This window comes from Salvelinus alpinus, chromosome 22 (assembly GCF_045679555.1).
Source record: "Salvelinus alpinus chromosome 22, SLU_Salpinus.1, whole genome shotgun sequence".
In the NCBI taxonomy this organism is placed as follows: domain Eukaryota; kingdom Metazoa; phylum Chordata; class Actinopteri; order Salmoniformes; family Salmonidae; genus Salvelinus; species Salvelinus alpinus.
In genome coordinates, this window is record NC_092107.1 from 49,056,711 (window position 1) to 49,079,298 (window position 22,588).

Genomic DNA, 22,588 nt, shown 5'->3' on the forward strand with positions numbered 1-22,588 from the left:
TATTTAAACTCAGTTTTTCCACAAATCCTGACATTTATTCCTGTCTTAGGATCACCACTTTATTTTATTAATGTGAAATGTAAGAATAACTTTAGAGAGATTGATTTATTTCAGCTTTTATTTCTTACATCACATTCCCATTGGGTCAGAAGTTTACATACACTCAATTACAATTTGGTAGCATTGCCATTAAATTGTTTAACTTGGGTCAAACGTTTCAGGTAGCCTTCCACAAGCTTCCCACAATAACTTGGGTGAATTTTTTGCCCATTCCTCGTGACAGAGCTGGTGTAACTGAGTCAGGTTTGTAGGCCTCCTTGCTCGCACACACTTTTTCAGTTCTGCCCACAAATGTTCTATAGGATTGAGGTCAGGTCTTTGTGAGGGCCACTCCAATACCTTGACTTTGTTGTCCTTAAGCCATTTTGCCACAACTTTGGAAGAATGCTTGGGGTCATTGTCCATTTGGAAGACCCATTTGGGACCAAGCTTTAACTTCCTGACTGATGTCTTGAGATGTTGCTTCCATATATCCACATAATTCTCATCCCTCATGATGCCATCTATTTTGTGAAGTGCACCAGTCCCTCCTGCTGCAAAGTCCCCCCACAACATGATGCTGCCACCACCGTGCTTCACGGTTGGGATGGTGTTCTTCAGCTTGCAAGCATCCCCCTTTTTCCTCCAAACATAACGATGGTCATTATGGCCAAGCAGTTCTATTTCTGTTTCATCAGACCAGAGGACATTTCTCCAAAAAGTACGATCTTTATCCCCATGTGTAGTTGCAAAACGTAGTCTGGCTTTTTTATGGCGGTTTTGGAGCAGTGGCTTCTTCCTTGCTGAGTGGCCTTTCAGGTTATGTCGATATAGGACTCGTTTTACAGTGGATATAGATACTTTTGTACCCGTTTCCTCCAGCATCTTCACAACGTCCTTTGCTGTTGTTCTGGGATTGATTTGCACTTTTCGCACCAAAGTACGTTCATCTCTAGGAGACAGAACGTGTCTCCTTCCTGAGCGGTATGACGGCTGCGTGGTCCCATGGTGTTTATACTTGCGTACTATTGTTTGTACAGATGAACGTGGTACCTTCAGGCGTTTGAAAATTGCTCCCATGGATGAACCAGACCTGTGGAGGTCTACAATTTTCTTTGAGGTCTTGGCTGATTTCTTTTGATTTTCCCATGATGTCAAGCAAAGAGGCACTGAGTATGAAGGTAGGCCTTGAAATACATCCACAGGTACACCTCCAATTGACTCAAATGATGTCAATTAGCCTTTCAGAAGCTTCTAAAGCCATGACGTAATTTTCTGGAATTTTCCAAGCTGTTTAAAAGGCACAGTCAACTTAGTGTATGTAAACTTCTGACCCACTGGAATTGTGCTACAGTGAATTATAAGTTAAATAATCTGTCTGTACAATTATTGGCAACATTACTTGTGTCATGCACAAAGTAGATGTCCTAACCAACTTGACAAAACTATAGTTTGTTGACAAGAAATTTGTAGAGTGGTTGAAAAACTAGTTTTACTGACTCCAACCTAAGTGTATGTAAACTTCCGACTTCAACTGTATTTTAGTTCAGTGTAGATACCTGATAAGATGCTCCTTGGTCGGGGCTTTGTCAGTAGTCGTCACTCCAGCTGTCTGTTTCCTCTCAGCCAGTCTCTTCCTCATAGAGTTAGTCATCTGGGAGTCCAGCCTCCACAGGAACACACAGCTAGACACAGACAAACACAACTCAAACTGACTGGATCTGGAAACAGCCCACTGCCCAAAAATATAGTTTGGCTACGGAGCATGTTTACCTGTCTCCAGATATGGTGATGAGGTGTCTGCAGTCCTGGCTGAACCTCATACCAGTTACAATCTCTATGGAGAAGAAGAGGAGACAGGGCACAGTCAGAGGGAGCAACGAGACGGGAGGAAGTGAGGCAACGAGACGGGAGGAAGAGGAGCGACGAGACGGGAGGAAGAGGAGCGACGAGACGGGAGGAAGTGGAGCAACGAGACGGGAGGAAGTGGAGCAACGAGACGGGAGGAAGAGGAGCAAAGAGACGGGAGGAAGAGGAGCAAAGAGACGGGAGGAAGAGTAGAGCTACCTGAGTGACCGAACAAGGTGGCCACACACTCTCCTGACTCATAGTCAAAGATACAGATGCTCTTGTCAGAGCAGCTTGTTGCTAGGTAGATCCCAGCGGGGTCCATCTGAACCTAGTGGTTACACAACGACAACAAACCACGGAATAAGAAACATTGACCTACAGTAGAAAGCTAATTAGACAGGGTTGTCCCACATAGCGATGTCTCCTCTCACCTTCAGCAGCGTTCCTTCGTCACTTGTAGAACCTTTGAAACACTTCTTCAGCTTGCCACTCTTCACGTTGTACACTCTACACAGGGGTCAAGGTTAGGTACACTCCACACAGGGGTCAAGGGTCACGGTTAGGTACACTCCACACAGGGGTCAGGGTTAGGTACAGTCTACACAGGGGTCACGGTTAGGTACACTCCACACAGGGGTCAGGGTCACGGTTAGGTACACTCTACACAGGGGTCAAGGGTCACGGTTAGGTACACTCCACACAGGGGTCAGGGTTAGGTACAGTCTACACAGGGGTCAGGGTTAGGTACAGTCTACACAGGGGTCACGGTTAGGTACAGTCTACACAGGGGTCAGGGTTAGGTACAGTCTACACAGGGGTCACGGTTAGGTACAGTCTACACAGGGGTCAGGGTTAGGTACAGTCTACACAGGGGTCAGGGTTAGGTACAGTCTACACAGGGGTCACGGTTAGGTACACTCTACACAGGGGTCAGGGTTAGGTACAATCCACACAGGGGTCACGGTTAGGTACACTCCACACAGGGGTCAGGGTTAGGTACAGTCTACACAGGGGTCACGGTTAGGTACAGTCTACACAGGGGTCAGGGGTCACGGTTAGGTACAGTCTACACAGGGGTCAGGGTTAGGTACAGTCTACACAGGGGTCACGGTTAGGTACAGTCTACACAGGGGTCAGGGTTAGGTACACTCTACACAGGGGTCAGGGTTAGGTACAGTCTACACAGGGGTCAGGGTTAGGTACACTCTACACAGGGGTCACGGTTAGGTACACTCTACACAGGGGTCAGGGGTCACGGTTAGGTACACTCTACACAGGGGTCAGGGTTAGGTACACTCTACACAGGGGTCAGGGTTAGGTACACTCTACACAGGGGTCAGGGTTAGGTACACTCTACACAGGGGTCACGGTTAGGTACAGTCTACACAGGGGTCACGGTTAGGTACACTCTACACAGGGGTCAGGGGTCACGGTTAGGTACACTCTACACAGGGGTCACGGTTAGGTACACTCTACACAGGGGTCACGGTTAGGTACAGTCTACACAGTGGTCAGGGTTAGGTACACTCTACACAGGGGTCACGGTAGGTACACTCTACACAGGGGTCAGGGTTAGGTACACTCTACACAGGGGTCAGGGTTAGGTACACTCTACACAGGGGTCAGGGTTAGGTACACTCTACACAGGGGTCACGGTTAGGTACAGTCTACACAGGGGTCACGGTTAGGTACACTCTACACAGGGGTCAGGGGTCACGGTTAGGTACACTCTACACAGGGGTCACGGTTAGGTACACTCTACACAGGGGTCACGGTTAGGTACAGTCTACACAGTGGTCAGGGTTAGGTACACTCCACACAGGGGTCAGGGTTAGGTACACTCTACACAGGGGTCACGGTAGGTACACTCTACACAGGGGTCAGGGTTAGGTACACTCTACACAGGGGTCACGGTTAGGTACACTCTACACAGGGGTCAGGGTTAGGTACACTCTACACAGGGGTCAGGGTTAGGTACAGTCTACACAGGGGTCAGGGTTAGGTACACTCTACACAGGGGTCACGGTAGGTACACTCTACACAGGGGTCAGGGTTAGGTACACTCTACACAGGGGTCACGGTTAGGTACAGTCTACACAGGGGTCACGGTTAGGTACACTCCACACAGGGGTCACGGTTAGGTACACTCCACACAGGGGTCACGGTTAGGTACACTCTACACAGGGGTCACGGTTAGGTACAGTCTACACAGGGGTCAGGGTTAGGTACAGTCTACACAGGGGTCAGGGTTAGGTACAGTCTACACAGGGGTCAGGGTTAGGTACAGTCTACACAGGGGTCAGGGTTAGGTACAGTCTACACAGGGGTCACGGTTAGGTACAGTCTACACAGGGGTCAGGGTTAGGTACACTCTACACAGGGGTCAGGGTTAGGTACAGTCTACACAGGGGTCAGGGGTCACGGTTAGGTACACTCTACACAGGGGTCAGGGTTAGGTACAGTCTACACAGGGGTCAGGGTTAGGTACAGTCTACACAGGGGTCAGGGTTAGGTACACTCTACACAGGGGTCAGGGGTCACGGTTAGGTCCACTCTACACAGGGGTCACGGTTAGGTACAGTCTACACAGGGGTCAGGGGTCACGGTTAAGTCCACTCTACACAGGGGTCACGGTTAGGTCCACTCTACACAGGGGTCACGGTTAGGTACAGTCTACACAGGGGTCAGGGTTAGGTACAGTCTACACAGGGGTCAGGGTTAGGTACAGTCCACACAGGGGTCAGGGTTAGGTACAGTCTACACAGGGGTCACGGTTAGGTACAGTCTACACAGGGGTCACGGTTAGGTACAGTCTACACAGGGGTCACGGTTAGGTACAGTCTACACAGGGGTCAGGGTTAGGGACACTCTACACAGGGGTCACGGTTAGGTACACTCTACACAGGGGTCAGGTACACTCTACACAGGGGTCAGGTACACTCTACACAGGGGTCAGGGACACTCTACACAGGGGTCAGGGACACTCTACACAGGGGTCAGGGACACTCTACACAGGGGTCAGGGACACTCCACACAGGGGTCAGGCACACTCCACACAGGGGTCAGGTACACTCCACACAGGGGTCAGGGACACTCTACACAGGGGTCAGGGACACTCTACACAGGGGTCAGGGACACTCTACACAGGGGTCAGGTACACTCTACACAGGGGTCAGGTACACTCTACACAGGGGTCAGGTACACTCTACACAGGGGTCAGGTACACTCTACACAGGGGTCAGGTACAGTCTACACAGGGGTCAGGCACACTCCACACAGGGGTCAGGGACACTCTACACAGGGGTCAGGGACACTCTACACAGGGGTCAGGTACACTCTACACAGGGGTCAGGTACACTCTACACAGGGGTCAGGTACACTCTACACAGGGGTCAGGTACACTCTACACAGGGGTCAGGTACAGTCTACACAGGGGTCAGGCACACTCCACACAGGGGTCAGGTACACTCTACACAGGGGTCAGGTACACTCCACAGAGGGGTCAGGGGTCAGGCACACTCCACACAGGGGAGGACACGAAGGCATTAGAGGTCATCAACTAGCTGTGGACTGATCTTTTCTTGAGCAGACGGGCAGGAGGCTAAATTCACCACAATAATCTCAAACAGATATAACATTTGACTAAAACAATCACTTTAAACCTTACTGACATGTGTATACGAGCACATAGTGTACAAAAAAACATTCAGAACACCTGCTTTTCCCATGACACAGACTGACCAGGTGAAATTTATGATCCCTTATTGATGTCACTTGTTAAATTCACTTCAATCAGTGTAGATGAAGGGGAGGAGACGGGTTAAAGAAGGATTTTTAAGCCTTGAGACAATTGAGACATGGATTGTGTATGTGTGCCATTCAGACGGTGAATGGGCAAGACAAAAGATTGAAGTGCCTTTGAACGGGGTATGGTGGTAGGTTCCAGGCACACCGGTTTGTGTCAAGAACTGCAGCGCTGCTGGGTTTTTCACGCTCAACAGTTTCCTGTATGTATCAAGAATGGTCCACCACCTAAAGGACATCCAGCCAACTTGACACAACTGTGGGAAGCATTGGAGTCAACATGGACCAGCATCCCTGTGGAACGCTTTCACCATGTAGAATCCATGCCCCGACGAATTGAGGCTGATCTGAGGGCAAGGAGGGGTATAAACTCAATGTTAGGAAGGTGTTCCTAATGTTGGTATGTGTGAATATTTCTCTATTAAACATTGGAATACTTTGGAACAGATTTCCAAAATTAAAATCACTTGGAGCTGATTTTCTGGAGTTTTTATTTGAGTCTTTCACACTGCATTCGGTAAGTATTCAGATCCCTTGACTTTTTCCACATTTTGTTACGTTACAGCCTTATTCTAAAATGGATGAAATAGTTTAACCCCTCATCAATCTACACACACACACACACAACACCCCATAATGACAAAGCAAAACTTTTTTAATTGTTTTTGCTAAATAACATAAGTATTCAGACTCTTTAATGAGTACTTTGTTGAAGCACCTCTGGCAGCGATGTATATTTTATTGGTAATTGAAGCGCGCTTCCCATTCATTCAAATGCGTAGGCAACAGAAGGCAGGTTTCATCAGTGCGTCACATTGCTATGAGCTGGAGGCATTTTCAAAACACATACAGTGGGGAGAACAAGTATTTGATACACTACCGATTTTGCAGGTTTCCTACTTACAAAGCATGTAGAGGTCTGTAATTTTTTATCATAGGTACACTTCAACTGTGAGAGACAGAATCTAAAACAAAAATCCAGAAAATCACATTGTATGATTTTTAAGTAATTAATTTGCATTTTATTGCATGACATAAGTATTTGATACATCAGAAAAGCAGAACTTAATATTTGGTACAGAAACCTTTGTTTGCAATTACAGAGATCATACGTTTCCTGTAGTTCTTGACCAGGTTTGCACACACTGCAGCAGGGATTTTGGCCCACTCCTCCATACAGACCTTCTCCAGATCCTTCAGGTTTCGGGGCTGTCGCTGGGCAATACGGACTTTCAGCTCCCTCCTAAGATTTTCTATTGGGTTCAGGTCTGGAGACTGGCTTGGCCACTCCAGGACCTTGAGATGCTTCTTACGGAGCCACTCCTTAGTTGCCCTGGCTGTGTGTTTCGGGTCGTTGTCATGCTGGAAGACCCATCTTCAATGCTCTTACTGAGGGAAGGAGGTAGTTGGCCAAGATCTCGCGATACATGGCCCCATCCATCCTCCCCTCAATACGGTGCAGTCGTCCTGTCCCCTTTGCAGAAAAGCATCCCCAAAGAATGATGTTTCTACCTCCATGCTTCACGGTTGGGATGGTGTTCTTGGGGTTGTACTCATCCTTCTTCTTCCTCCAAACACGGCGAGTGGAGTTTAGACCAAAAAGCTATATTTTTGTCTCATCAGACGACATGACCTTCTCCCATTCCTCCTCTGGATCATCCAGATGGTCATTGGCAAACTTCAGACGGGCCTGGACATGCGCTAACTTGAGCAGGGGGACCTTGCGTGCGCTGCAGGATTTTAATCCATGACGGCGTAGTGTGTTACTAATGGTTTTCTTTGAGACTGTGGTCCCAGCTCTCTTCAGGTCATTGACCAGGTCCTGCCTTGTAGTTCTGGGCTGATCCCTCACCTTCCTCATGATCATTGATGCCCCACGAGGTGAGATCTTGCATGGAGCCCCAGACCGAGGGTGATTGACCGTCATCTTGAACTTCTTCCATTTTCTAATAATTGCGCCAACAGTTGTTGCCTTCTCACCAAGCTGCTTGCCTATTGTCCTGTAGCCCATCCCAGCCTTGTGCAGGCCTACAATTTTAGCCCTGATGTCCTTACACAGCTCTCTGGTCTTGGCCATTGTGGAGAGGTTGGAGTCTGTTTGATTGAGTGTGTGGACAGGTGTCTTTTATACAGGTAACGAGTTCAAACAGGTGCAGTTAATACAGGTAATGAGTGGAGAACAGGAGGGCTTCTTAAAGAAAAACTAACAGGTCTGTGAGAGCCGGAATTCTTACTGGTTGGTAGGTGATCAAATACTTAGGTCATGCAATAAAATGCAAATTAATTATTTAAAAATCATACAATGTGATTTTCTGGATTTTTGTTTTAGATTCCATCTCTCACAGTTGAAGTGTACCTATGATAAAAATTACAGACCTCTACATGCTTTGTAAGTAGGAAAACCTGCAAAATCGGCAGTGTATCAAATACTTGTTCTCCCCACTGTAGATTTATTGTGTAACATGTTATAGGACTGTCATCTGAGGTAGTTTTTTCTAGGTTATTTAGGTTAGTTCTAGGTTAGTTAGGTTGGCTTTGCATGCTAGCTGCATGCTAGCTGCATGCTACCGGTGCTGTGAAAAATGTCTGTCTCTCTTTTTGTATTTGGTGGTGAGCTAACATGAATATATGTGGTGTTTTCGCTGTAAAACATTTAAAGAATCTGAAATATTGTCTGTATTCACAAGATATTTGTCTTTCATTTGCTATCCACCATATATTTGTCTGAAATGTTTTATGATGTGTAATTAGAGTAGTTGACGTTGGTGTCTGTATTTTCTCTGGCTACTCCCGTGCGATTTCTGACTGTAGCTATGATGGTAGCAGTAATGTAAAACTGATTTATAGCTAAAATATGCAAATTTTTTGAACAAAACATAGATTTATTGTGTAACATGTTATAGGACTGTCATCTGAGGTAGTTTTTTCTAGGTTATTTAGGTTGGTTCTAGGTTAGTTAGGTTGGCTTGTGCATGCTACTTGCATCCTACTTGTGCTGTGAAAAATGTCTGTCCTCTTTTTTATTTGGTGGTGAGCTAACATAAATATATGTGGTGTTTTCTCTGTAAAACATTTAAAAAATCGGACATGTTGGCTGGATTGACAAGATGTTTATCTTTCAAATGCTGTATTGGACTTGTTAATGTGTGAAAGTTAAATATTTAAAAAAAATAGATTTTGAATTTGCCGCCCTGCACTTGAGCTGGATGTTGTCATAGGTGTACCGGTGTCGGGCTTGCAGCCTTAACAGGTTTTAAGAAACAATAGTTCATTACCATTTTAAGCTAAACGTTCTGATCGGTTGCATCAGATTCATTGTTTCACGGTTTTTATTTTAGCCTAAGTCTACTGGTTGTATGAATTTGGGACCTATCGTCCCACAACAGTCCCGTGTGGGCTATTTCTTTAAAAATCGACAAGCTGAGCAAATCGAATAGGTACACGTTTCTACTATGGTGGATAGTAGATTGCCATAGGCGGCACGTCCATAACGCTAAGGGGAAGGACATGTTATCATATCGCCTCATCTTGTCTATACAGAAATAAATACAAAATCATTCAAAATAGGATAATAAAACCACGATTTAGCAACAAAGGATCATTAGCTTCCCCCGAGCTTTAATATAAGTCGTGGATTGTTTTAAAATCGCATTGCCTACAGTATATCTGGAACCTGGTCCTACAGTCAGAAGGAAAGGCAGCGTACTATTGGACAGCACATACGGCAAATACCAAAATAGATGTTTGATGAGTTGTGACTATCAGTGAACAAGTAGAGGGCCAGCCAGGCATATCACAGTATTTGAAAATTGAATCACAGGGAGAAAAATAAAAAAGTTTGGAAAGCAAAATAGCTATTGCTATAAAAAGACAAGACAATGAAAATACTAAAATGTCTTTTAGTTATCAAAATGTTCCTATTTATTTGAGCCTAACAGTTAGGCCTATAGCCTATCTTCTAGGTACCAGCAGAGAGCATCAGGCCTGTCTTCTAGGTACCAGCAGAGAGCATCAGGCCTATAGCCTATCGTATTGGTACCAGCAGAGAGCATCAGGCCTCTTATTGGTACCAGCAGAGAGCATCAGGCCTATCGTATTGGTACCAGCAGAGCATCAGGCCTCTTATTGGTACCAGCAGAGAGCATCAGGCCTCTTATTGGTACCAGCAGAGAGCATCAGGCCTATCTTATTGGTACCAGCAGAGAGCATCAGGCCTATCTTATTGGTACCAGCAGAGCATCAGGCCTCTTACTGGTACCAGCAGAGAGCATCAGGCCTCGTATTGGTACCATTAGAGAGCATCAGGCCTCTTATTGGTACCAGCAGAGAGCATCAGGCCTCGTATTGGTACCAGCAGAGAGCATCAGGCCTCTTATTGGTACCAGCAGAGAGCATCAGGCCTCTTATTGGTACCAGCAGAGAGCATCAGGCCTCGTATTGGTACCAGCAGAGAGCATCAGGCCTCTTATTGGTACCAGCAGAGAGCATCAGGCCTCTTATTGGTACCAGCAGAGAGCATCAGGCCTCTTATTGGTACCAGCAGAGAGCATCAGGCCTCTTATTGGTACCAGCAGAGAGCATCAGGCCTCTTATTGGACCCAGCAGAGAGCATCAGGCCTCTTATTGGACCCAGCAGAGAGCATCAGGCCTCTTATTGGTACCAGCAGAGAGCATCAGGCCTATCGTATTGGACCCAGCAGAGAGCATCAGGCCTATCGTATTGGTACCAGCAGAGAGCATCAGGCCTATCGTATTGGACCCAGCAGAGAGCATCAGGCCTCTTATTGGTACCAGCAGAGAGCATCAGGCCTCTTATTGGTACCAGCAGAGCATCAGGCCTCTTATTGGTACCAGCAGAGAGCATCAGGCCCATCTTATTGGTACCAGCAGAGAGCATCAGGCCTCTTATTGGTACCAGCAGAGAGCATCAGGCCTCTTATTGGTACCAGCAGAGCATCAGGCCTCTTATTGGTACCAGCAGAGAGCATCAGGCCTCTTATTGGTACCAGCAGAGCATCAGGCCTCTTATTGGTACCAGCAGAGAGCATCAGGCCTCTTATTGGTACCAGCAGAGAGCATCAGGCCTCGTATTGGTACCAGCAGAGAGCATCAGGCCTCTTATTGGTACCAGCAGAGAGCATCAGGCCTCTTATTGGTACCAGCAAAGAGCATCAGGCCTCGTATTGGTACCAGCAGAGAGCATCAGGCCTCTTATTGGTACCAGCAGAGAGCATCAGGCCTCTTATTGGTACCAGCAGAGAGCATCAAGCCTCTTATTGGTACCAGCAGAGAGCATCAGACCTCGTATTGGTACCAGCAGAGAGCATCAGGCCTCTTATTGGTACCAGCAGAGAGCATCAGGCCTCTTATTGGTACCAGCAGAGCATCAGGCCTATCTTATTGGTACCAGCAGAGCATCAGACCTCTTATTGGTACCAGCAGAGAGCATCAGGCCTCTTATTGGTACCAGCAGAGAGCATCAGGCCTCTTATTGGTACCAGCAGAGCATCAGGCCTATCTTATTGGTACCAGCAGAGCATCAGACCTATCTTATGAGTCCTACCCTACAAGGACTCAGAAACCTATAGCCCAGGTCTCTACGCTACAAGGACTCAAACATGCATTGAACAGTCTATTTTGCTAACAGTAATTGAGTTATATTATTAGCATAAATTATGACTATCCAATCGAAATCATCACATTAGGAATAGTAAGTCTATTTTACATAAGTCTATAAAATGTGATGATGCGTGGGAATGCTTCATTTTAAAAAGGTTCATTTTAAAAAAAAGTTGAAAATGTACTTCCCCAAACTAGACACTGACACGCTGCCTATGAATAGACTGGTGATGTTGCTGTTTGTTACTGGTCTTGTTGGCTGAGGAAAAGTACATGTGGACATTTATTGTAACATGTTCAAAGTAAGGAAACACGTCGTTTCATCCTCGACATGTTCTGTGTAAGATGAATTACCACAATGGAAATGTGCTTTCTGTCCTTCTGAGCACCGTGGGTGGACGCCCCTAAATCAGGTTACCCACCCAATGCATGTTGGGAAAAACATCAGATACATTTCTAAAATGTTCTGGTCCTGGCAGGTGATGGCGGTGTGTACCTGATATAGCTGTCCTGGCAGGTGATGGCGGTGTGTACCTGATATAGCTGTCCTGGCAGGTGATGGCGGTGTGTGTGTACCTGATATTCCTGTCCTGGCAGGCGATGGCGGTGTGTACCTGATATTCCTGTCCTGGCAGGCGATGGCGGTGTGTGTGTACCTGATATTCCTGTCCTGGCAGGCGATGGCGGTGTGTGTGTACCTGATATTCCTGTCCTGGCAGGCGATGGCGTGTGTGTACCTGATATTCCTGTCCTGGCAGGCGATGGCGGTGTGTGTGTACCTGATATTCCTGTCCTGGCAGGCGATGGCGGTGTGTGTGTGAGTAGCGTCCAGGTCCATATCATACAAAGTGGTCTTCTCTACTACGTGGTGACTACGGGCAAAGTTCAGCCCCTCCGAAGACTGGAGGGAGACAGAGAGGGAGGGAGACAGAGAGAGAGGGAGGGAGGGACAAAGAGGGAGGGAGACAGACAGAGAGGGAGGGACAGAGAGGGAGGGAGGGAGGGACAGAGAGGGAGGGAGACAGACAGAGGTGGGTTAATGCTGCAATTCAAACTTGAATACATTTTTATAAATTTTTATTTGACCATTCAGACTATATATTATATAGAGAGGATATATTATATAGAGAGGGTCAATAGAGAGGGTATATATTATATAGAGAGGGTAGAGGGTCAATAGAGAGGGTATATATTATATAGAGAGGGTAGAGGGTCAATAGAGAGGGTATATATTATATAGAGAGGGTAGAGGGTCAATAGAGAGGGTATATATTATATAGAGAGGGTAGAGGGTCAATAGAGAGGGTATATATTATATAGAGAGGGTAGAGGGTCAATAGAGAGGGTATATATTATATAGAGAGGGTAGAGGGTAAATATTATATAGAGAGGGTAGAGGGTCAATAGAGAGGGTATATATTATATAGAGAGGGTAGAGGGTCAATAGAGAGGGTATATATTATATAGAGAGGGTAGAGGGTCAATAGAGAGGGTATATATTATATAGAGAGGGTAGAGGGTCAATAGAGAGGGTATATATTATATAGAGAGGGTAGAGGGTCAATAGAGAGGGTATATATTATATAGAGAGGGTAGAGGGTCAATAGAGAGGGTATATATTATATAGAGAGGGTAGAGGGTCAATAGAGAGGGTATATATTATATAGAGAGGGTAGAGGGTCAATAGAGAGGGTATATATTATATAGAGAGGGTAGAGGGTAAATAGAGAGGGTATATTATAGAGAGAGGGGTATATGACCATTCAGACTATATATTATATATAGAGAGGGTAAAAACAGAGGGTATATATTATATATAGAGGGAAGAGGGTAAATAGATGGTATATTACATAGAGAGGGTAGAGGGGTAAATAGAGAGGGTATATTATATAGAGGGTAAATAGAGAGGGTAAATATTATATAGAGAGGGTAGAGGGTAAATAGAGAGGGTATATATTATATAGAGAGGGTAGAGGGTAAATAGAGAGGGTATATATATTATATAGAGAGGGTAGAGGGTAAATAGAGAGGGCATATATTATATAGAGACGGTAGAGGGTAAATAGAGAGGGTATATATTATATAGAGAGGGTAGAGGGTAAATAGAAGTTCACCTGTTCAGCGGTGCGGAAGTAGATACTCTTATCAGCACCACAGCTCACCATGAGGACCTCTGGGCTGACACCTACAACACACAGAAAACGGGCCGACAAACACCTAGTTAGAGGTCTCTTTCACCAGCCCCCCCCCCCATAATATGCATGCATGTTGTCGGTTTGGGTTTCGTCTCCTTCTCGTACGGGGGGTGGGTGTGTGTGTGGGTGGGGGTGTGTGTGTGTGTGTGTGTGTGTGTGTGTGTGTGTGTGTGTGTGTGTGTGTGTGTGTGTGTGTGTGTGTGTGTGTGTGTGTGTGTGTGTGTGTGTGTGTGTGTTAGGGCTGCAGGTAGCCTAGCAGTTAGAGCATTGGGTCAGTAACTGAAAGGTCGCTGGTTCGAATACACAAGGCGATAAAGGTGACCAACATGTCGATGTGCCCTTGAGCAAGGCACTTGACCTTCATTTGCTCCGGGGAGCCGTACTAGTATGGCCGACCCTGGAAACAACACTCTACTTTTGTTATTTTATTTTGTGTGTGTGTTGTCCTCCGTGTGTGTGTGTGTTGTCCTCCGTGTGTGTGTGTGTGTGTTCTCCGTGTGTGTGTGTGTGTTCTCCGTGTGTGTGTGTGTGTGTGTGTGCGTGTGTACCAGTGAACTTGATAGCGGTGATGGAGGCAGAGTGGTCATAGACGGTCTGCTCCAGACTGTAGCTCCTCTCCATGTTGAAGATGTGGATCAGACGGTCTCTACTGGCCGATGCCAGCAGGTGAAGACCTGAAACACAAAACACGTTCACCGTAAAAACACAGACCACCTTTCCATCCACTGTCATACCGTATACAAACAAACAAACAATATGACAGCTGTGATGGAAACAGGAAGTGTCGGTACAATTGTATAAATGCAGACAGATCGTTTGTTACGACAGGCAGGATCTTTGTGTCTGTAAAAATCGATTATGCGGGAAATGGCGGTGGAAACGCCTTTATGAGCAGATACTGATCAGGAAACCATGCCATTTATTAGTGATGATATGGTGTGTGGTCGTCCCACTACCAATCAGGAAACCATGCCGTTTATTAGTGATGATAAGGTGTGTGGTCGTCCCACTACCAATCAGGAAACCATGCCGTTTATTAGTGATGATACGGTGTGTGGTCGTCCCACTACCAATCAGGAAACCATGCCGTTTATTAGTGATGATACGGTGTGTGGTCGTCCCACTACCAATCAGGAAACCATGCCGTTTATTAGTGATGATACGGTGTGTGGTCGTCCCACTACCAATCAGGAAACCATGCCGTTTATTAGTGATGATACGGTGTGTGGTCGTCCCACTACCAATCAGGAAACCATGCCGTTTATTAGTGATGATACGGTGTGTGGTCGTCCCACTACCAATCAGGAAACCATGCCGTTTATTAGTGATGATACGGTGTGTGGTCGTCCCACTACCAATCAGGAAACCATGCCGTTTATTAGTGATGATACGGTGTGTGGTCGTCCCACTACCAATCAGGAAACCATGCCGTTTATTAGTGATGATATGGTGTGTGGTCGTCCCACTACCAATCAGGAAACCATGCCGTTTATTAGGCTTGATTAAATACATTGATGAACTTCACAGGACTGTGATCTTGATGCTCCTTCCCAATAAATAGAGGGTCTTATCCTGGTGACACGATGCTCGACTGCCGTTTGACAAATATTCTCCCTTTTATCCATAATAATGTCATAATGTAGATTAGGCTACCAGCACTGTATCTGTGAGCGGTTGGGCTAGAGACCATAAATGAAGAATCAATCACATTTGTTTATAAAGTCCTTCTTACATCAGCTGATATCTCAAAGTGCTGTACAGAAACCCAGCCTAAAACCCCCAAACAGCAAGCAATGCAGGTGTAGAAACACGAAGAAGAATTCTAAACTAAGGGACCAGCTAAGCTAGTCATCAATGACGCTGTTTATTTTCTAAAGCATTACTTGTCCTAACCTGGGTATCTTCAACCTTGAGGTAGTCAGGGGGAAAAACTCCTGGTCTTCCGGGGTCAGAACCCTCCCCGTCTCCGTAGGGTCAGAATTCGCCCCGCCCCCCCCCGGATCAGAACTCACCCGTCTCTGCAGGGGAGAACTCCAGACACAGCACCTCAGAGTCGTGGGCTTCAATCTTCTGCAGCTGATCCATGAACTGCAGACCAAATATACTGGACAGGAGAACACATGATATCTTAGTCGATGTGGTCATGTTGACTGTGTGTGTGTGTGTGTGTGCGTGCGCGCTTACTGTACGTTTCCGTTGCGGTCTCCAGCTGCCAGATGTTGTCCATCAGGACTGATACCCAGGACTCTGATCCCTGACTTGGCGTCCATTCCTCCCCCCTCTCCTCTCTCCCCCTCCGTCTGAAGATGTTGAGTGTCCTCCCCCACGTACACAATCCTCAACAGATCCTGGACCGGCACACAGACGGACAGAACAGATAAAACCAGTATGTGTGGGTAGTCATTTGTAAACCAAGATTCAGAATGAACAATGCCGTGACATTGGCAGGTTGGACGGAAGGTCCTGGCCGGTTGCATTGAGACTCACGTGGCTGTAGACGTTACGCAGGTAGCCGGTTCCCTGCACCAGTCCCGGGTCGCTGTGCCACAGCCGGATGGTGTTGTCTGAAGAGCAGGTGAGGAAAGATCCAGGAGGCAGACAGGAACGGGACAGATCCATGTCAGGGTATGTCTAAATTTAAAATAAATGAAACAGTAATATGCTAGGAAAGTGATGCGACATTTTCCAGGAAGTAGCCTTGCATTTTAGAACTTTTGTAAAAATGGGCAGAAACATATCGCAATTCCAAATAAAAATAAACTGTGTATTTGTCACGTGCGTCGAATACAACAGGAGTAGACCTTACAGTGAAATGCTCACTTACTAACCAATAGTGCAAAAAAGGTGTTAGGTCAACAATAGGTAGGTAAAGAAATATAACAACAGTAAAAAGACAGGCTATATACAGTAGCGAGGCTACAATCATCTCCATCCATCCATCCATATGATACAGAAAATGCCTGAGTCTCAACAACAAAGACAGCACACACACACCTCTAGACTCCAGACACAGCCGCTGTGGTAGAGGGCAGAGTAGACCTTCCCTACATTCTTGATGTCACGGACGTCCCAGACATACACGCTGTGGTCGTTGTACACACAGGTCAGGTGACGGGTTACAGGGTCAAAGGTCAAGGCTAGGGTGTCTGGGTATTCTGCCTTGGGGTCGGCAACAAACAGATGCCTGTAAAGAGTCAGGAGAAAATCAGGGAAGAAAAAACAAAACATTATTCTAATCCAATCTAAAAAAACAGACCAATATCATCATGCTTCTCTGGTGTCCAGACACTGGGACGACTGTTGTGCTAAGACCCGAAAATGATCCGAAACATGTGGATCGTAGAATCCGTATGGAAGGTGTCACGCAATTTTGGAGCCTCCGGACGCTTGCAGATGTCAAATTGAGCTCTGTACCGCCCATCGCTGTGAACCTCGCAAACGTTTTAACGCCGCCGAGGGCTCCGTATAGCTCCGCATTGACATGATCGGTTGACGGTAGGTGGAGGGCGGGAGGTCCTGTATAAAACACAAACTCACTTCCTTGACAACTTACTTCACAACTGCCCTGCCCTGCTCCGCAAAGCGCAAGACGTACGAATGTACGGAATTCTGCAGAGGCCGTATCGCCGTAAATTCTTCACGGTCAATGCAGACGTTGGATTGACCATGCAGCGCTTTTCATTCTTAACTGGATCCAGGCACTGAAGCATCCACTGTTCATACGACTGAGTGCAAAGCTTCAGTTTCCTGATTCACCCGATCGTCAACTCCTGTCTGATCTGTAACGAGGAGTATCACTAAGACTAACGTCTCTTCCTGTCTGTGTTTCATCTGTAACGAGGAGTATCACTAGGACTAATGTCTCTTCCTGTCTGATCTGTAATGAGGAGTATCACTAGGACTAATGTCTCTTCCTGTCTGATCTGTAATGAGGAGTATCACTAGGACTAATGTCTCTTCCTGTCTGATCTGTAACGAGGAGTATCACTAGGACTAATGTCTCTTCCTGTCTGATCTGTAATGAGGAGTATCACTAGGACTAATGTCTCTTCCTGTCTGATCTGTAACGAGGAGTATCACTAGGACTAATGTCTCTTCCTGTCTGATCTGTAATGAGGAGTATCACTAGGACTAATGTCTCTTCCTGTCTGATCTGTAATGAGGAGTATCACTAGGACTAATGTCTCTTCCTGCCTGATCTGTAATGAGGAGTATCACTAGGACTAACGTCTCTTCCTGTCTGATCTGTAATGAGGAGTATCACTAGGACTAATGTCTCTTCCTGTCTGATCTGTAATGAGGAGTATCACTAGGACTAATGTCTCTTCCTGTCTGATCTGTAATGAGGAGTATCACTAGGACTAATGTCTCTTCCTGTCTGATCTGTAATGAGGAGTATCACTAGGACTAATGTCTCTTCCTGTCTGATCTGTAATGAGGAGTATCACTAGGACTAATGTCTCTTCCTGTCTGATCTGTAATGAGGAGTATCACTAGGACTAATGTCTCTTCCTGTCTGATCTGTAATGAGGAGTATCACTAGGACTAATGTCTCTTCCTGTCTGATCTGTAATGAGGAGTATCACTAGGACTAATGTCTCTTCCTGTCTGATCTGTAACGAGGAGTATCACTAGGACTAATGTCTCTTCCTGTCTGATCTGTAATGAGGAGTATCACTAGGACTAATGTCTCTTCCTGTCTGATCTGTAATGAGGAGTATCACTAGGACTAATGTCTCTTCCTGTCTGATCTGTAATGAGGAGTATCACTAGGACTAATGTCTCTTCCTGTCTGTGTTTCATCTGCAATGAGGAGTATCACTAGGACTAATGTCTCTTCCTGTCTGTGTTTCATCTGTAATGAGGAGTATCACTAGGACTAATGTCTCTTCCTGTCTGATCTGTAACGAGGAGTATCACTAGGACTAATGTCTCTTCCTGTCTGATCTGTAATGAGGAGTATCACTAGGACTAATGTCTCTTCCTGCCTGATCTGTAATGAGGAGTATCACTAGGACTAACGTCTCTTCCTGTCTGATCTGTAATGAGGAGTATCACTAGGACTAATGTCTCTTCCTGTCTGATCTGTAATGAGGAGTATCACTAGGACTAATGTCTCTTCCTGTCTGATCTGTAATGAGGAGTATCACTAGGACTAATGTCTCTTCCTGTCTGATCTGTAATGAGGAGTATCACTAGGACTAATGTCTCTTCCTGTCTGATCTGTAATGAGGAGTATCACTAGGACTAATGTCTCTTCCTGTCTGATCTGTAATGAGGAGTATCACTAGGACTAATGTCTCTTCCTGTCTGATCTGTAATGAGGAGTATCACTAGGACTAATGTCTCTTCCTGTCTGATCTGTAATGAGGAGTATCACTAGGACTAATGTCTCTTCCTGTCTGATCTGTAACGAGGAGTATCACTAGGACTAATGTCTCTTCCTGTCTGATCTGTAATGAGGAGTATCACTAGGACTAATGTCTCTTCCTGTCTGATCTGTAATGAGGAGTATCACTAGGACTAATGTCTCTTCCTGTCTGATCTGTAATGAGGAGTATCACTAGGACTAATGTCTCTTCCTGTCTGTGTTTCATCTGTAATGAGGAGCATCACTAGGACTAATGTCTCTTCCTGTCTGTGTTTCATCTGTAATGAGGAGTATCACTAGGACTAATGTCTCTTCCTGTCTGATCTGTAACGAGGAGTATCACTAGGACTAATGTCTCTTCCTGTCTGATCTGTAATGAGGAGTATCACTAGGACTAATGTCTCTTCCTGTCTGATCTGTAATGAGGAATATCACTAGGACTAACGTCTCTTCCTGTCTGATCTGTAATGAGGAGTATCACTAGGACTAACGTCTCTTCCTGTCTGATCTGTAATGAGGAGTATCACTAGGACTAATGTCTCTTCCTGTCTGATCTGTAATGAGGAGTATCACTAGGACTAATGTCTCTTCCTGTCTGATCTGTAACGAGGAGTATCACTAGGACTAACGTCTCTTCCTGTCTGATCTGTAATGAGGAGTATCACTAGGACTGTCTCTTCCTGTCTGATCTGTAATGAGGAGTATCACTAGGACTAACGTCTCTTCCTGTCTGATCTGTAATGAGGAGTATCACTAGGACTAACGTCTCTTCCTGTCTGATCTGTAATGAGGAGTATCACTAGGACTAATGTCTCTTCCTGTCTGATCTGTAATGAGGAGTATCACTAGGACTAACGTCTCTTCCTGTCTGATCTGTAATGAGGAGTATCACTAGGACTAATGTCTCTTCCTGTCTGTGTTTCATCTGTAATGAGGAGTATCACTAGGACTAACGTCTCTTCCTGTCTGATCTGTAATGAGGAGTATCACTAGGACTAATGTCTCTTCCTGTCTGTGTTTCATCTGTAATGAGGAGTATCACTAGGACTAACGTCTCTTCCTGTCTGATCTGTAATGAGGAGTATCACTAGGACTAATGTCTCTTCCTGTCTGTGTTTCATCTGTAATGAGGAGTATCACTAGGACTAACGTCTCTTCCTGTCTGATCTGTAATGAGGAGTATCACTAGGACTAACGTCTCTTCCTGTCTGATCTGTAATGAGGAGTATCACTAGGACTAATGTCTCTTCCTGTCTGTGTTTCATCTGTAATGAGGAGTATCACTAGGACTAACGTCTCTTCCTGTCTGATCTGTAATGAGGAGTATCACTAGGACTAATGTCTCTTCCTGTCTGATCTGTAATGAGGAGTATCACTAGGACTAATGTCTCTTCCTGTCTGATCTGTAACGAGGAGTATCACTAGGACTAACGTCTCTTCCTGTCTGATCTGTAACGAGGAGTATCACTAGGACTAATGTCTCTTCCTGTCTGATCTGTAATGAGGAGTATCACTAGGACTAACGTCTCTTCCTGTCTGATCTGTAATGAGGAGTATCACTAGGACTAATGTCTCTTCCTGTCTGTGTTTCATCTGTAATGAGGAGTATCACTAGGACTAACGTCTCTTCCTGTCTGATCTGTAATGAGGAGTATCACTAGGACTAACGTCTCTTCCTGTCTGATCTGTAATGAGGAGTATCACTAGGACTAATGTCTCTTCCTGTCTGTGTTTCATCTGTAATGAGGAGTATCACTAGGACTAACGTCTCTTCCTGTCTGATCTGTAATGAGGAGTATCACTAGGACTAATGTCTCTTCCTGTCTGATCTGTAATGAGGAGTATCACTAGGACTAATGTCTCTTCCTGTCTGATCTGTAACGAGGAGTATCACTAGGACTAACGTCTCTTCCTGTCTGATCTGTAACGAGGAGTATCACTAGGACTAATGTCTCTTCCTGTCTGATCTGTAATGAGGAGTATCACTAGGACTAACGTCTCTTCCTGTCTGATCTGTAATGAGGAGTATCACTAGGACTAATGTCTCTTCCTGTCTGTGTTTCATCTGTAATGAGGAGTATCACTAGGACTAACGTCTCTTCCTGTCTGTGTTTCATCTGTAATGAGGAGTATCACTAGGACTAATGTCTCTTCCTGTCTGATCTGTAATGAGGAGTATCACTAGGACTAATGTCTCTTCCTGTCTGATCTGTAATGAGGAGTATCACTAGGACTAATGTCTCTTCCTGTCTGATCTGTAATGAGGAGTATCACTAGGACTAACGTCTCTTCCTGTCTGATCTGTAATGAGGAGTATCACTAGGACTAATGTCTCTTCCTGTCTGATCTGTAACGAGGAGTATCACTAGGACTAATGTCTCTTCCTGTCTGATCTGTAATGAGGAGTATCACTAGGACTAATGTCTCTTCCTGTCTGATCTGTAATGAGGAGTATCACTAGGACTAACGTCTCTTCCCGTCTGATCTGTACTGAGGAGTATCACTAGGACTAATGTCTCTTCCTGTCTGAGTTTCATCTGTAACGTGTGTCACTTGAGCATCTCTGTCCGTCCCTCTTTTCTGTGTGACGCATAAAAATAAAATAAAAACACCGGACATGATGCATGTAATGTCCTGCAACCAAATGAGCAATCAGACAATACTTTACCCTGGCTGAAGGCCCTGTGTGATGTCCACTCCCAGGCAGTGTGGCCGGTGCAACGTGGTGATGTAATGAAGGTTCTGGGGGCTGAAGAGTCGGACGGTACCATCTGCACAGCCACAGAAGATAAACACTTCATTCACCGACAGACAGCGAGCAGAGGTGGTCTGGAGAGAGAGAGAGACAGAGAGAGACAGACAGACAGACAGAGACAGAGAGAGAGACACAGAGAGAGAGACACAGAGCGAGAGAGAGTTAAGAGGGTTAAGACCAGCGATTCCCAAAATAGGGGTCGCAACCCCATGTGGGGTCGCCTGATATGAAAATGGGGTCGTGGGAGTTTCCAAAATCCGGGGAAAAGCACAAAGCACACAGGAAGTATTCAGATCCCATCCCCTTTCCCCCATGTTGTTACGTTACAGCCTTAGTCTAAAATGGATTACATTATTGTTCCCCCTCATCTACACACAATATCCAATAATGACAAAGCAAAAACAGGTTTAGACATGTTTTGCTAATTTATTTTAAAAAATTACAGAAATACCTTATTTACATAAGTATTCAGACCCTTTGCTATGAGAATCTAAATTGAGCTCAGGTGCATCCTGTTTTCATTGATCATCCTTGAGATGTTTCTACAACTTGATTGGAGTCCACCTGTGGTAAATTCAATTGATTGGACATGATTTGGAAAGGCACACACCTGTCTATATATAAAGGTCCCACAGTTGACAGTGTATGTCAGAGCAAAAACCAAGCCATGAGGTCGAAGGAATTGTCCATTATATTCTCTGAATGCCAAGCGTCACATCTGAAGGAAACCTGGCACCATCCCTACGGTGAAGCATGGTGGTGGCAGCATCATGCTGTGGGGGATGTTTTTCAGCAGCAGGGACTGGGAGACTAGTCAGGATCGAGGGAAAGATGAACGGAGAAAAGTACAGAGAGATCCTTGACGAAGTCCTGAGCGCTCAAAAACCTGTTTTTGCTTCGTCATTATGGGATATTACGTGTAGATTGATGAGGGGTAAAACAATTTAATCCATT

At 45.6% G+C, this 22,588-nt stretch overlaps 1 protein-coding gene across 2 annotated transcripts in view; it reads right to left on the reverse strand.

Moving 5' to 3' along the window:
* wdr62 (WD repeat domain 62) overlaps positions 1 to 22,588 on the reverse strand; it is a 67,968-nt gene that overhangs the window by 29,348 nt on the left and 16,032 nt on the right. For both annotated transcript variants that reach the window (XM_071360229.1, XM_071360230.1), the window contains exons 10-21: positions 21,548 to 21,708; positions 16,503 to 16,692; positions 15,996 to 16,139; positions 15,693 to 15,856; positions 15,521 to 15,612; positions 14,057 to 14,182; positions 13,428 to 13,498; positions 12,093 to 12,214; positions 2,322 to 2,397; positions 2,107 to 2,218; positions 1,813 to 1,876; positions 1,599 to 1,724 (exon numbers count right to left, since the gene is read on the reverse strand). In XM_071360229.1, coding sequence (XP_071216330.1) covers positions 1,599 to 1,724; positions 1,813 to 1,876; positions 2,107 to 2,218; positions 2,322 to 2,397; positions 12,093 to 12,214; positions 13,428 to 13,498; positions 14,057 to 14,182; positions 15,521 to 15,612; positions 15,693 to 15,856; positions 15,996 to 16,139; positions 16,503 to 16,692; positions 21,548 to 21,708 — 1,448 coding nt within the window. The remainder of the gene's footprint in view (positions 1 to 1,598; positions 1,725 to 1,812; positions 1,877 to 2,106; positions 2,219 to 2,321; positions 2,398 to 12,092; positions 12,215 to 13,427; positions 13,499 to 14,056; positions 14,183 to 15,520; positions 15,613 to 15,692; positions 15,857 to 15,995; positions 16,140 to 16,502; positions 16,693 to 21,547; positions 21,709 to 22,588) is intronic.